Source organism: Hakea prostrata, chromosome 4, assembly GCF_041222555.1.
Source record: "Hakea prostrata isolate BN-2017 chromosome 4, UWA_Hpros_2, whole genome shotgun sequence".
Classification (NCBI taxonomy): domain Eukaryota; kingdom Viridiplantae; phylum Streptophyta; class Magnoliopsida; order Proteales; family Proteaceae; genus Hakea; species Hakea prostrata.
In genome coordinates, this window is record NC_142603.1 from 44,246,856 (window position 1) to 44,261,881 (window position 15,026).

A 15,026-nucleotide genomic window follows, 5' to 3' on the forward strand; every position below is an offset into this window, starting at 1 on the left:
TTGAAATTAACCCTTGAACCCCAGGAAACCTAAAGTTAAATTTTACTACCCATATGGATGTAAGACCTGTAAAAGGATTGGATTCGGCTCGGATACCCCAATATCCGCATCCGATTAGCAAAACCGTTGTTTGAACCCGAATCCGAATCTGACAGAAATTTGGAGAAGGCATACGAATTCGAATCTGGAATTTTATCGGATATCCGATAAGTTATCCGATTATTGATTGGTAATTGTCATTTTTTTTTTCGATTTACTCGATTTATCAATTACCGGAATCTGAATCCGATTATCAACCATTTTTTGTGAAAAATGTTTAATACTTTACTCTAACCGGATATTTTTTTTATTTCCCATTATTTGATTACCGGTTTTCGAATCTGATTATCATCCATTTTTAGAAAAAAATGTTGAATAATTTACTCTATCCGGATATTATCCAATCCGATAAGCAATTATCGGAATCCAAATTTGGTTGCTTAACGAACGGATACGGATATTTTCCGATAAGAAAAATTTCAGATATGGACACTTTTAAATGAATACGAATATGAATTCAGAGGCGGATTAAGTTTTCCATTTACAGGTCTAGATATAACACATCGGCATAAATTGATCTTGTTGGGTTTGATTAATAATAAGGAATGACGGAAGGGTGTTTTCTTTTAACTTATTTATCCCACTTAAAAAATGTAAGGAAAAAAAGATAAGGAATAAACTTATATATAACAAGCTCTAAGCCTTTGATTTTATCAATCGAAACCAATACATATTAAGCATTGAATATTATTGTTAAATTCTCTTTCTTTACTCTATTGTTTAGGAACATGTAAGGTGTGAGTCATTGTGTATTAAATTGGGTGTATTGTGAATGTGATTCATGGTATACTAAACTAGTAAACTTGGTGTATTGTGAATGTGGGTTGACAGTATGATTATAACAGTTTTTCTCATAGTGATTTTTCTTAGTGTCTTTCTAACAACATTCATGGTTTTTCTTTGACTTGGGGTTTTCCACGTAATTCTTGTGTTGGTTATTGTTCTTTTTTGTGGTTATGCATCTGTCCTCAATAGATCTTGACCGAAAATAGATGAAACATGATTTATCCCCACTTGTACTCATGTGGCTGCATGAATCTTTCCATTGATACACCAACACCAAGGTCATTCTTTTTATTTCTTTTTTGTTGATAGAAACAAGCAAAATTACATACATAGAGATCTTTAATGAACACAACCTCCCAGGATTATACATCGATTGAGTAGCTAAAGTAAGAAGCCAATTTTTGGTATCCTCCTTGAATGGTTCAAAGGTAACTGCAAAGGTAACTGCAGTAGTGACTTTGGCTAAGTATAACAGTTCTTCCGCTACCTCAATTGGCCAAGGAGATTTTGGATACGGGAGATATTGTGGTAACTATCAATAGTAGTCCAAGCTCTGGTTACATGATACCATGTTGTCGTACATAAATAAATCCTTCTAAAAGGCCCTGAATGATCAGTTTCAATTGATTATCTTCGGAGCCGGGGAAGCCCAGCACGGCCAAGCCAAACGCAGAGCCAACACACAAAAAAAGGAGACAAGGCACGCGCGGGCGCGGGGGGCCCCGCCCTGGGCGGGAGCACGGGGGGGACCCCGGCCCAAGACACCGCAACACCGGAAAAGAGGTAGGACACGTGGATCAATGGCCCCATTGATTATCTTTAGAGAGAAGCCAGCACACAAAAAGAAAGTATCATTTGGAATATCAGGTAGATTAAGAGCCTTACAAAAACATTCGCTGGTGTATGGGATAGAGGGAGGCGTTATGCTCATGGACCTCCTACCAGGTGGTCTTAAAGAGAGATGCACCATCCATTTCTGTAGAAAATCTAGCACTCGCTGAGGTTGGCGTTCAGATTTACCAAGAGTGGCATCATTTCGTATGATCTAGATCCCATAGGAAGTTAATAAAAACATCGAAAAGAACCAATTTAACATAAAGTCACACGAAAACCTAAACCCTTCGTATCCATTGACGATCAGTAAAAAGGTGCCAATTTGATTTGCCAGTTGCTCCTTAACTAAGATGCTTGGAACCGAAGGAAGAAAAGCTCCAACTTGAGTGCACTCTCGTTCGCCACTTCAGCCAGACTCTACTCTCCGTCGACATTCCAGAAATCTCACTGCCACCAGGTGCCTCTTCTTCTTCTTCTGTGGTAACCCACTCAGTTTCTTCTCATCTTCTTAATCTGAGTTTATTTTTTACAAAATGTAGTTCGTAAGTATTTTTCCCTGACAATTTTTGAGCAATTGGAACCTGGGGTTTTAACGATTCTGGCTTTGTGGTATTTTTCCTTAACAATTTTTGAGCAATTGGAACCTCTTCTGCTGCTTCTTTGTTCTTCTGGCTCGGTTTTGGATTGCTTGTTTCTCCCATATTTTTAAAAAGTTCTTTCTTCTTCTTCTCAACCAGCACACGGTGTCTATGGAATTGTACAAAAATTTGCAGAAATGGTTTCGCGGTTTTCTTCTGTCTCTGGTTTTACAACCTAAACGATTATAAAATCCCTAAATTTTGGATGAGAAATGTGATGACATGAAATTGAAGGAAAAACAACATGAAACAAAATTGATTATAGCAACCATTAGTTTTCACACTTGTAGTCTTGTATCCTGAATCGTCTAACCGTAGGTAGCAAACCATTTGTATTTTCTTGCTTCCATCTTTAAATATCTAGTGTTTCTAAGGGAACAAATGGAAATGTGTAAAGGAATTGTTCTATACTTTCCCAATTTGTGTCTGTTCTTTTATGAGTTTTGGAAATCAAGACACAAAATCGTGTCTGCTGTCGATGGAAAATGGAATTTGTCTGTTCTTTTTATGAGTTTTCACACTTTTTAGTCTTTTAGTTTCTTACTTCCATCTTTATTGGATTCCTCTACTGCTGGCTTGTTGGATTCTAGGACATAATTCCTCACTTTAATTGTGTTTATGGTTAAATGTTAGTGGTTGGTTCCTGGTTTCTTGTGATGGTTGGTTGTTAATGGCTTTTATTGATGGATGATGGTGAACTAATAAATAAATAAAAAACAACAGAATGATGGTCTTGTGAAAGGTTATCATTTATTGAAAAGTAATGAAATGCATAGTATTGACATGCTCTGCATAATAATTGACACTCTGCCATCCCATGAAGTCCAACATTCCATACTTCTTTGCTTCTGAAAAACCTTAAGCCTCAACCTTTTCTCATTCTAAAAGTTTTGGTTCGAATTCTATTTCTTTTGAACTCTGGTCAGGTTCTAGTACTGATTTCCTGCTCGAATTATGAAGTCTTGAATTTTAAACACAATTGTAAGAACTACATAAGCATGCTTGGATGTGCATGCGTTGCCCACTAATTCTAGTGCTCAGAACTTTAAACAATCTGATCTCGACAGTTCAAAAACTAGCACAATGGCCTATACGAGAAGTTCTGTTATTGCTGCAATGCTGCTTTATTATCTGCTCAAGAGTGGTTAAATTGAATGAATTAACCTCTTTCGTAAGTGTATATTGTTTTGCCTAAAGAACAAAATGCTATGAACCACTGGAAACATCTCCAAATAGAGTTTCACTGGACTGTTCTGATGGGATGTGTAAATAACACTTAACTGCCGGTCTTTGTGAGTGTGGGTGATTTGAATTTGCAAAATAAGGCATTGCTGGAAGCCATTGAAGACCTAGTATGAAAAATATATGAATCACTGGCATTGAAATTTCCTCTATTATGTTTGTTCATGAAGTGTGTTGTGTATGCTTGTTCATGTTTTCTATGCAGTTTTTGTCGCTTGAATGGCTGTCATGAACGGGTGGTTGGGAATCAAGTAGCAATGGGATTAAGCCACCTGATTTTATGTGAGCAATTGTGTATCAACTAATGTGTATTTACCTTTTTTAATTATTTTATTTTCAAAAAAGCGTGCCCATTTTGTACCCTGACTTTGTACATATCATACAAGATTCTGTGCCAATTTTGCCTGAGAAACGTGTCCATCTGTGTCCAACTATACAATATTTCAGTATAGATTCTATGCCAAATTTGCCCAATTCGGCACAAAAGCATAAAAAGTGGATTCTGTGCCGAATTGAGAAATTTGATACAGAATCATTGCCATACAACCCCTTCATTTTAACCATCCTTGAAACTTTCTAATTAACAGTGATTGTCCCCAGCGTGCCCTTTGGAAAAAATTCATTTTAACCCCTCCCCCCAAAAAAAAAAAGTTACAAGGGTTTCAAGTTTATTAGATGGGTATCATTTTGTATTTCCACTTCCGTTGATATTGAAGTGGAAATTGTTTCCTATAGTTGGTTGCCGAGTTGGATTTTAACCTTGTGGACTGTGGTGATTGATTATTACCCATATGGAATTCTTTTTCTTCCCCCCTCTTCTACATTTATTTTCGTCCTTAGTGGGTTGTCTAGCTGGATTTTAACCTTGTGGACTGTGTTGATTGATTATTACCCATATGCAATTCTGTTTCTTCCCCCCTCTTCCACATTTATTTTCTTACATTAGCTTCAGTGGAAATGGTTCTCAGGATTTGTATCATTGCTTTGTTGGTTTTATACTCACTTACAAGCTTCAACTTTATAGGTTTTTTTTTTTTCAATATACAGGTGGAATTCTAGGGCCTTGAGTTGGTGCTATCTTAGGCCTTAATGGTTCATTCTTAAATTTGTGTTCTCTTCTTTGATCTACTTTTGTGGTGAGTTCAGGAGCTTCATGTGTGCTTCATTTTCAGTCATCCATAGATTTATTGGTGTGAGATCGCCTATTGGGAGGAGTAAATACTTTCAATTTCTTACATTGAGGGGTTTGACATCTACTTGTTTATCATTCTTCGAGAATGAAGTGGAGACTTTTGAAAACTTTATTTCCTTTGACGACAATTCCCTACAGAATTTTGAATGTATTTCAGCTGAATCTACAGATAACATTAGATTTGATCTTAATGGAAAGGGAATGAGAGAATTTATCAAACGGGATTCATCTAATTTTGAGAGGTGGGGAATGGAGGACGAAATGAAGAAGGTGAAATTGATCCTCTCAAAGCGAGGGTGGTCTTTCAGCTCTGGAACTACGAAAAAATTGAATGTTAGTCAGATTTTGAATGATTTGTTTGAGGAGACTTCGGATGCTGCACTTGCTTTATACTTCTTCATGTGGTATGAGGATTGCACTAGGGAAAAGCATGCAATTCTATCAACTTGTACCATGGTAAATATTCTGGTTTCTGGAAATATGAATCATAGAGCGATGGATCTTCTCCTGTATCAAGTTAGGAGCAATGATGGAAGAGAAGATTGGCACAACTTATTGTTTGATGTCCTCAGAGAAACCTCAAAAAGTAGACGGGTGTTGGAAACTGTTTACAGTATGCTAGTTGGGTGTTATGTCAAGGAAGATATGGTAAACTCTGGTGTTGAAGTAGTCATGAAAATGAAAAACCTCAGCATGTTTCCTTCTCTTGGAGTCTGGAATTCTCTTCTAAAGGCACTTCTTAAGTCAAGTAAGATAGATTCAGTTTGGGAAATATTTGGTGAAATGCAGAATCGAGGTATGGGTTTCAATGCTTCCATTATTAGTTTATTCATATGTGAATATTGTGCACAAGGCAAGCTTCAAAATGCTTGTAAGTTGCTTGTGGATATGAGAAACTATGGCTTGCAGCCTGATGTTGTTGCATTTACAATCGTGATTGATGCCGTATGCAAAATGGGTTACATAAAGGAGTCCACTTCTATATTGTTCAAAATGATTGAGATGAATATATTTCCTGATTCAGTTTTGCTTTCTTCAGTCATTGATGGCTATTGTAAAGCAGGCAAATTGGAGGAAGCAAGGGATGTTTTGGAAGTTTTTGGTTTCACTCCCAATCTTTTCATTTACAATAGCTTAATCACAAAATTGTGCAGAGATGGGAAAGTAGTTGAAGTTGATGCAGTTTTCTCTGAGATGCTCACGTTGGGAATGTTTCCTGATTGTTATACTTACACTACCATTATCAGCGGCTACTGTAAGGTTGGGCATGTAAGAACAGCTCTCAGTTACCTTGGGAAAATGTTGAAGGCAGGAATTGAACTGTCTATTGTGACGTACACAGTTGTAGTAGAGGTTTATTGCAAATTTAGTGATTTGAAAACTGCAGAGGATATGTTCCTTGTGATGGCAAAGAAGGGTCTGAAACCTGATATTTTTGCATACAATACATTAATCGATGGATATGCAAAAATGGGTCACTTGCACAGTGCTTTTAGGTTGATGGCTGTTATGAGATCAGCTGATGTTTCACCTGACATAACAACTTTTAACTTAATTATTCATGGTCTTGTCAGAAGAGGTTTTATCAAAGAGTCAAAATATATATTAGATGAGCTCATTAAAAGGGGATTTTCTCCTAATGTTTTCACAGTCACAGATGTCATAAGTGGGCTTTCTAAGAAGGGAAGCTTTGAGGAGGTATTTCTTGTTTGGTCATACATGAGTGAACATAAGATCAAACCTGACATTGTAACATGTAGTGCACTCCTCAATGGTTATTGCAAGATGCACCGCATGGATGAGGCTAATGCCTTATTTAAGAAGATGTTGGATGCTGGGTTGGTTCCAGACTTAATATTGTACAACACTCTTATACATGGATTTTGCGGTGTGGGAAACATAGAGGATGCTTTCCACTTGCTGAATATGATGGTAGAAAGCGGTCTCTTTCCAAACAGTGTTACTTTCCATTTACTTGTGTCTGGTTTTGAGAAAAAGTTGGTTGATGATCCTATAAAAGCTACTGGCATTAGGATGCAGCAAATACTGCTGAAGCATGGTTTTGATATTGATATATCTCAGTATATGGTTTCAACACACTGATATTGTCAAGTGTCATCTGCTTCTGATGCAGACATCAGTCGACAATATCAGCCGACAATTTCAAGTCTATCAGCAACGCAGGCAGCTTTAACAACCAACAAGTTCAGTGTTAGCAAGAAGGAGCTATTGGAAGCTTGTACAGCAAAAGAATTGTTGCTTATGAAGAGAAACTTGTCTGTCTACATTGTCAAGGCAGTACAGTGAGTCATGTTTTTATGTGATGTTGCTTCCTAGTTAGTTTTCAACTTATATGTCAATAACTTTTGTACTTATCACTCTGATTTTTGCTCACCAACATCAGGAGTACTATAATGGCAATTCTGCAGCATACCAAGATGCACCGGGATTCAGTACTTGATGGTGGTTTATATGTGGGTCCATTGTTGTACGCTCTCATGGCAGTTGTGTTTAATGGATTCTCAGAGGTTGCCATGAACATCTTGGAACTTCCTGTCTTCTTCTACCCTCCATGGGCATATTTGATACCAACATGAATACTATAGTTTCCAATGAGTTTCATGGGAGTTGCTATTTGGGTGTTCATGGCATACTATGTCATTGTCTTTGACCCAAATGTTGAAATGCATTGAAGTTTCTATGTTCTAATGTTTTCCTCAAGTATTGCTTTTGGAAATTAGCTGTTGAGCAGGGCATTCACCCTGATATTTTTTTTACTGCAGGTCAAACAGTACCCTCCTTCTATGCCTCAACCAGATGGCATCTGGGTTGTTCCGCTTTATGCAGCTGTCGGAAGTAGTGAGATCATTGCAGAGATATTTGGGTCTTTTAGTTTGCTGATAATTCTGGTCATGGGTGGATTTCTCTATCTGTGAGGTATGCTCAAAAATTGGATTAAACATTGACCATCATTTTCAATTGACAAAGTTTCAATTTTCATGATGTTAAGTTATTTGCTTTGTAGATAAGGAATAAGTTTAGTTCGTTTAATTTCAAGAGAATAGGCAATAAGCATCTGCTAATTTGATAGTGGTGTCAATTCCTATGATTATGGGAGTTGGATGTTAGGAGCAGCTGTTCGAAAGTCTCATGGTGCCTTTTCATGTCAATCTAATCGACCAAACCTTGATAAAAGTCACTGCTCTTTTGATTCTGATAATAACACGGAATTCCTAATGTGAACTTTTTATTTTACAATCAATATCATGAGTATTTTTCAATGAATCAGATAACACAAGGCGACGGTGGATATGGAGATACTGGGTCTCTCCTATTTTGTATGCCCAAAATGCAATTGTTGTTAATGAGTTCCTCAACAAAAGTTGGCGACCAGTAAGAATCTTTTTCACCTTCTAACTCAATTGTAAAAATAAATAGAAATGTAGTAGAATGAGAGGTCTTGAGTGAAGAAAACCAAAAGAAGTTTTATTGGTGTGGAATAGGTTCTTACCCTATCTACAAAGACACTGGGAATGGTAGTCATGAAGTCAAAGCCTTTTTTTACTGAAGCATACTGGTATTGGATTGGAGTTGGGGTGATCTGCTATACTTTGCTGTTCGATGTTATAGTGTATGCGATGATTGAGTTTCATTGGGAGATTACAAAGTTCTTCTGGTATATCTTCATATACTTCACACTGATGTACTTATTAGGTATCACAACAGTAGCTGTGACAACCAACCGTTATATCACTGCTGTAATTTCTAGGGCATTCTATGCATTGTGGGACTCTTTTCTGGATGAACTGTGCATGGGCAATGCCCTTTGAAATGCTAAACCTCCCAATATGATGAATCGCACGATAGTCTCTGTTGTTACTTCATCTTTAACCTGTAATTGTTTATTTGGTGATTGTGCATGAAACACTCTTTGATTATTCGTCTTTCTACCATTTGGTTCTTAATGAAATCATCGGTGTGGTGGACATGGGCATAATGGATGGCCCCTATTTCTGGGACAATGTATGGTTTGGTCACTACTCAATATGGAGATATACAGGATTGTAACAGGGGAGACACTAACAGATTTTATGAAGAGTTATTTTGGCTATGATCACAGTTTCTCACCAGCGGTTGGTATTGTCATGGTTGGCACCAACATATCATTTCTTGTTATCTTTGCTGTCTCAATAAGGGTGTTCTACTTCCAGAAAAGGTATTCAAGAAGATCTCATACTGGGATTCTGGAGAAGCCAAGTCAAGCAACATCCTCTAAGTTGATCATATAAATGTAACGAGATGTAATTTACGTTCTGAACAATTTACAGAAGAAATTCAAATCTCAGAAGTATTTTCTTAGGGGGGAAAATTTTTGAGAATTCTCTATTTGTTTTTGGCAATATTTGTATAATCTTGGAATGGTGAGATTTTTTTCCCCCTCTGGTTTCTGGAGACTAATTCTACCTTACTTGGGTTTGTAGAGAAGCAGTGTTACCTTATTTGTTGCAATGGGTTGATGGCTGAAAATCACCCAATGGATATTGTTTATTTGTTCTTGTAACGATTTTTTTTTCCTTTTCTGGTGATGGTCTCAGGACCGCTAGTTCCCACACAAAAGCTTCTTTATTCTTATCTTTTTGAATTCAGCCAACAAGGCTGCTGCCTCTTTTACATTTATCTTTTCATTTTCTTCCTATCCTTTTTTCACCAACAGTCCTCTCTCCATCACTCTCCTCTGATCCATCCTCACTTTGTCCATCCTCTTCTGACTCGCCCCAGTGACACCAGCAGCAGCCACCATTACACTCTTTTCCCGGCTCTGTTCTGCCCTTTCCTTAACCCCACGACACAGGAGGCAGCAGGAACCCTCATGAATGAATTTCTTTTGGGTAAATATCAGTTATCCCTTCAATGATGAACATGTATCCAACTCTAATCCTAGGGTTACCCACTTCCCAACTTTGTAACTCTGGTTTCTTCACTCTCTCCACCTTATCCGAGTCTGCATAAACATTCCAGGATTGAACTCAAAATTCCAGTGCCCACCATGTTTCACAGGTTCTCTGCCAAAGTGTCTCCTTCAAATACCAAATGATGTCCTCAATCCCAGATTTGAACCCAACAGTATTTTGAGCTTCAGCCTTTCTAACGTTCAACCTGAATCTTATCATGGTATATGGGAAAGGATTGGATTTTAGCGAGCAACACCATTTTTGCCGTTTGGTGATGAAGGAGACGAGCCGAAAGAGGAGAGACTATGTTAAGAGGAATGAGAGTACACCATGGCTGAGAAATGGAAAAACGCAAATTCTAGGAGGATTAGAATATGAAAAATGTCCACCATCCGGTGGTGCACCTTATGAAACATGAGTGTGTCAAAACTTTTGAGTAGATAAAAATCATGAACAATTAGAAGATGAACATCAAAATTTCTGCATTTGCATCCAAAATTTGATTCTGTTGTATGACCCTTCTTTGGCTTCTTCTAGTGTCCAATATTCTTCTGTTCTGGAGTTCATTGATGAGGTTAGTAAGATCGATTGGCATATGTACAAATGTGAAAGGTCAACTTGTTTCATTGGGTTTCAAGAAAAATAATTGATGATCAAAATGGAGCTCTGAGTTCTTGCAAAGATTCAAACTATTTTTGCATTGGGTAGGTGTTACGCGTAGTAAACATCATCCACGAAGGGTTATCAATTTGGATTTGCAGAACGCCATGCGAGTAAAGATATCTCCTTCAACAGGGAACTTTAGTTTAACTTACAACAAAGTGAACAAATTTAATAATTCTTATAGTAGAAAGCAACTTTATAAAGGCTTAAGCAAAACAGTTGGTGCATACATGATTAGCTATCAAAGAAAATGTTTTATGAAGGAAGGGTCGCGGACTTAAACATAATAAGATGGGTCTTAATACAATTTTTAAGATCAATCAACAGAGGTATAATGTTTAAGGGCCACTTTAAATTCTTCATTTCAGGGTATAGGTTTGCCAGTTCCTCTTCATTGCACCAGATTTCCTATGGTTGAATTTGCTATTGATCTGCAAATCTGATGCCTTCAATGATTCCATGAATTAGCTTGTGTCCTTGTTCCCTTGTTGATAACACATTTATTTAGGTATTGTATTTTCCCATTTCATAGGACCCCAATGCTCCAAGCTGCTATGTCTAGCCCTGGTTTATGAAGTCCTGCACACAATAATGTAGGTAAGTAGATCTCCTTTAAGCTTTCACATATGTATATATTGATGTTTTCACAAGACACCTCCGGGCTTAGGTCGTTGTCATTAGACTCTAGTGGTCTTGAAAATGTAAGTTGAAGTTCCCCAGCCCATATAGTAATGGCATTGAATATCATTTCTAGAGTTGGTTTCTTTTCGAAAAGAAGGCCTTATTTCTTTCCGTCCATACAAAGTAGCAAGTCATGCTGAAGATTGACATTGTCCATTTTTTTGTTGCATGATCCATCCCCCACTCAAAAACCATACTTTCACATAAATTAAAAATAGAGTCCTCAAAATTTAATAATTATTATAGGAGGATTGAAGGAAACGTGAGAATTTGGATTTTTTTTGAGGAATAAGATCTAAAAGTTTGAGTAGGAAAATTTTAGTTAATAGAGTTTAAGTATAAAAGAGTGATAAAAATTTGCGACATACAATATTCTTTTCTTACTCTTTACTTAGGAAAATTTTATGTCTCCATTGTACTTATTATGTGCTTACTCTTACACCCTTCTCAAAATTTTGTATATTTTGTTAAGATTGATTGTTTACCCAAAAAAAAAAAGTGGTAAGAATGATTTTTATTTTAAATTCAATTATAAGAATATAATTTGTTTTGATATAAACATCAAATGATGGTTTTTCACTTCTTAGAAGTAAATTTAAAGATTTTTGAATCTTTAAATATTTCATGGACATCTTAATTATTTATTGATTGGATTACTAGTGTTTTTAGACACCAAATTTAAAGGTTTACACTCCACGCAAGTTTTCATCTCACAATTGACCCTTTCAGCAACTAGAATACTTTACGTTATGTCTTGTGTATTAAAATATCATAGTTAATAAATAAAAAATAATACATCAAAGAGATTAAGTGGATGAACATAATCAATTCAATCAATAACCAATGATTAAAATATTTTAAATTAATAAAAATTATTTAACAAAATAACTGGTGCATCCATACAGGGATGCATGGACACAGTTCTAGGGTTTGCAGGAGTAGATCTCAAGATTTTCTAATCTGAAAATTGGTTCTAGGGTTATGAGGTTTGATTACTTTAATTTCTAATCAGATTTCAGTCGATTACATTTCATAAAATATTAAAGAATAATAATAATATATTAATTCATATCATGTCAACTTTTGTACAATAAAGCCACAAAACCTTAATTAAATAAATTTCTCCAGCTCAGTGGACTTAGTGGGGCTATGGTTAAGTGGGCAACTTTTGAAAGAGATTTATAATATGGTTTTAATGTATATATTAGCTGTCTCAGATATCATATTACATATATATATTCTCATAGTGTTTAAAATTTTACATTTATGTTCCATAGAATTTATTTTATTACATTTTAACGTTTTTTATAGATGAATTTACACCCTTAAAATTTATTTTATAGATTTATACACTTTATGTAAGTAAGTCTAACCCAATGTTTAAATCACTTTCTTTATCGGTCAAAACTTGATTGAAGTCTCATGAAGAAATCAACAAATTTTTCTTTTAAGAATTTTTTACATAAGTCCTTTCGGTTTCTATTGGAAACTCAGTGCACCCCTCTCAAAATTGAAATCTTAAAAAGCCCTCCTCCATATTTGACATCGTTAAGTTTTTGTTAGTTTTAATTTTAATTTGACAATTTTACCATTATTTGAATAAATTTATTTAAAATTCTAAAAAAATTTATACGATTCCCCTCCATTTCAATTGGAAACACTCAACACCTCCCCAAAATCAAAATCTCACAAAACCCCCCGGTCCACAATCACACTATCTATTTTCTTAATAAATTCATATAAAATCATACATAATATTTTTAATATTCATTTTAGAATCCTATACAATATTTTGACTCACCATATTACCCCAAATTATACGACCGAAATTTTCCTCAAATTCTTTACCAAAAAAAATATTTCCTCAAAAAAAAAAAAAAAAAAAAAGCCTCACTCTTACATGATCATTTTATCACTCTATGGCCAATGTGGTCATATAAACAAATTAATTTGACTTACACAGTTTACCGCATACCCATGGTAAAAAATTCGAGGGAAACTCAAGTTTCACCCGGGTGAAAATGGGAAACTTATGTGGAAACTTGAAAAATTTTGAGGAAATCGAGAACTTTTCCGTACAAGTTTTGACATCAAGTTTCGACAAGTTTTAAAGAGTATTTTGGGGTGAGATCCTGTATTTAAGTTAATTAGAGTATAAAAAAATGCATTTATTGTATTTTGCTAAAAAAATCAATGTATATATATCATTCAATGTACATAACATCAATGTAGAGTTGTCCAAAAAGTACATTATAAACTTAACTACTTAAGCGGGACAGAGCAAAGAAACGAGACAAATCATAGATTCAAAATGGAGTATAATTTATAAAAAGAGTTGGTGTGGAAGAAACCGGACACCAAAAACATGAGACAAGATTTGGAAGGCAAAGATAGCTTTGAAATCGGAACACCCCCATTCCGATCACGTTTAGGAAAAGGACTCGATCTGATTGAGATTACAACCACGGGGATTCTCGTTCATGTCCGGTTTCAAATCTCGGATTCATGACCAACGACCTAGCACATAACATTCAATATATAATTTCTAACTTCAAAATAGTTGACAATAAAAGGAAAATACAACTTAGTGTTAAGAGGAGTGCCAAGAGTGGATTCATCCTGTGAGCTGAGTAGTACTATGCATGTAACATCCTCTCCTCCATCCAACGAACATAGACATCCCATGACATTTTATGCGTATGGTTGTCAAGTTAATCGACAACTGTAACTTTATGAGTCTGGTCATTAATATGCTTAAGATAACCAACCTGAGGGAATACGCACTTTGGATAGGGAAAGTCCTGATGGAGGGGGTATTTATCGTGGGTATTTGGGGAAACATGAATTAAACAAAAAAATTAAAAATTTAGGAAAGCTACAAAATTTACAGGAAAAAGTCCAAAGTTTCCACAAAATTTATCAGGTTTCCACGAAATTTCTCAAGTTTCCACAAAATTTCCCAAGCTTTCATGAAATTTCTCAAGTTTCCCATGAAATTTGGGAATTTTTTTTCCTCATGAACCAGCTGGTCCAATTGGGTTGAACCAAGTTTCGACAGGTTTTGAGGTTTCAACAAGTTTCAACGAGGATTTTTTTTTCAATCCTCATGAGTTTCGTTTCGCATTTTCCAAAATTGAAAATTTCGCAAGTTTCGATGGAATTTTGTTCTATGCGCATACCTTCACTAAATGGTGTGAAGTATGAAGGTGCCTTGTAGGATTTTGATTTTGGAGAGGGGCACCATATTTTCAATGGAAATGAAGGAGGCTTATGTAAAAAAAAAATTACAAATATTATTTAGGATTTCAAATAAATTTATAAAGTGAGGGTAAATTTGAAACAAAATGAAACTTGACGATGTTAAATGTGAAAGGGAGCTTTGTAAGATTTCAAATTTGAAGGTGATGTACTGAATTTTCAATTGAAATGGAAAGGACTCATGTAAAAAGCTCTTCTTTTAATTTTTGTTTCAAATCTTCTTTTCATTTATGTGAATAAGGTATATTCATGTAGAAGTACTTGTCAACTTTAGGAAATGTCAACTCAGAAAGGTGTAGAAGCATCTGAAAATTTCTAAGCTTATTGGGTGAAAATCTTGAAGCAGATCTACTTTCCTAATTCGGATTTTCTTTCTTCTAAGGTTGCTCTAACCCTTCTTGGGCATGGAAGAGTATTTTTGAGGGGAGGAAGATTCTTATCTCTGGTCTAGTATGGATTGTGGGGAATGGTACATCTATTCGAGTATGGGAAGATTTATGGCTCATATCTACTCCAGGTTTTAAAATTAGAAGATGTAATCGAGACCAGAAAGGTATTGTGTGGGTGTCTGAATTAATTGATGGAAACACTAGATCCTAGAGGAGGGATCTGATCTATGATGTTTTCGACAAAGAGGATGTAGAGGAGATCCTGGAGATTGGACTAAGTCTTATTCCCAGG

The 15,026-nt window shown here is 35.7% G+C and overlaps 1 protein-coding gene across 6 annotated transcripts; it reads left to right on the forward strand.

Annotated features, from left to right (window-relative positions):
* The first annotated feature begins 1,780 nt into the window (after positions 1 to 1,780).
* On the forward strand, positions 1,781 to 9,829 carry LOC149019038 (Pentatricopeptide repeat (PPR) superfamily protein). 6 transcript variants are annotated; one of them, XM_089153124.1, is made up of 4 exons: positions 1,781 to 2,176; positions 4,647 to 7,728; positions 8,081 to 8,184; positions 8,295 to 9,829. In XM_089153124.1, the coding sequence occupies exon 2, from the start codon at positions 4,753 to 4,755 to the stop codon at positions 6,892 to 6,894; it is 2,142 nt and encodes a 713-aa protein (XP_089009250.1). In that variant the 5' UTR covers positions 1,781 to 2,176; positions 4,647 to 4,752; the 3' UTR covers positions 6,895 to 7,728; positions 8,081 to 8,184; positions 8,295 to 9,829. The 6 variants fall into 6 exon arrangements, with proteins under 6 accessions (XP_089009250.1, XP_089009251.1, XP_089009247.1 ...); XM_089153125.1 differs by having other exon boundaries at positions 8,852 to 9,829; XM_089153121.1 differs by having other exon boundaries at positions 4,647 to 7,319; positions 7,575 to 7,728; positions 8,081 to 9,829.
* Positions 9,830 to 15,026: the final 5,197 nt, after the last annotated feature.

Bases quoted from the DNA above. Each gene is read 5' to 3' on its own strand.
- LOC149019038 (XM_089153120.1), top strand. From the start codon at position 4,753: ATGTGTGCTTCATTTTCAGTCATCCATAGATTTATTGGTGTGAGATCG.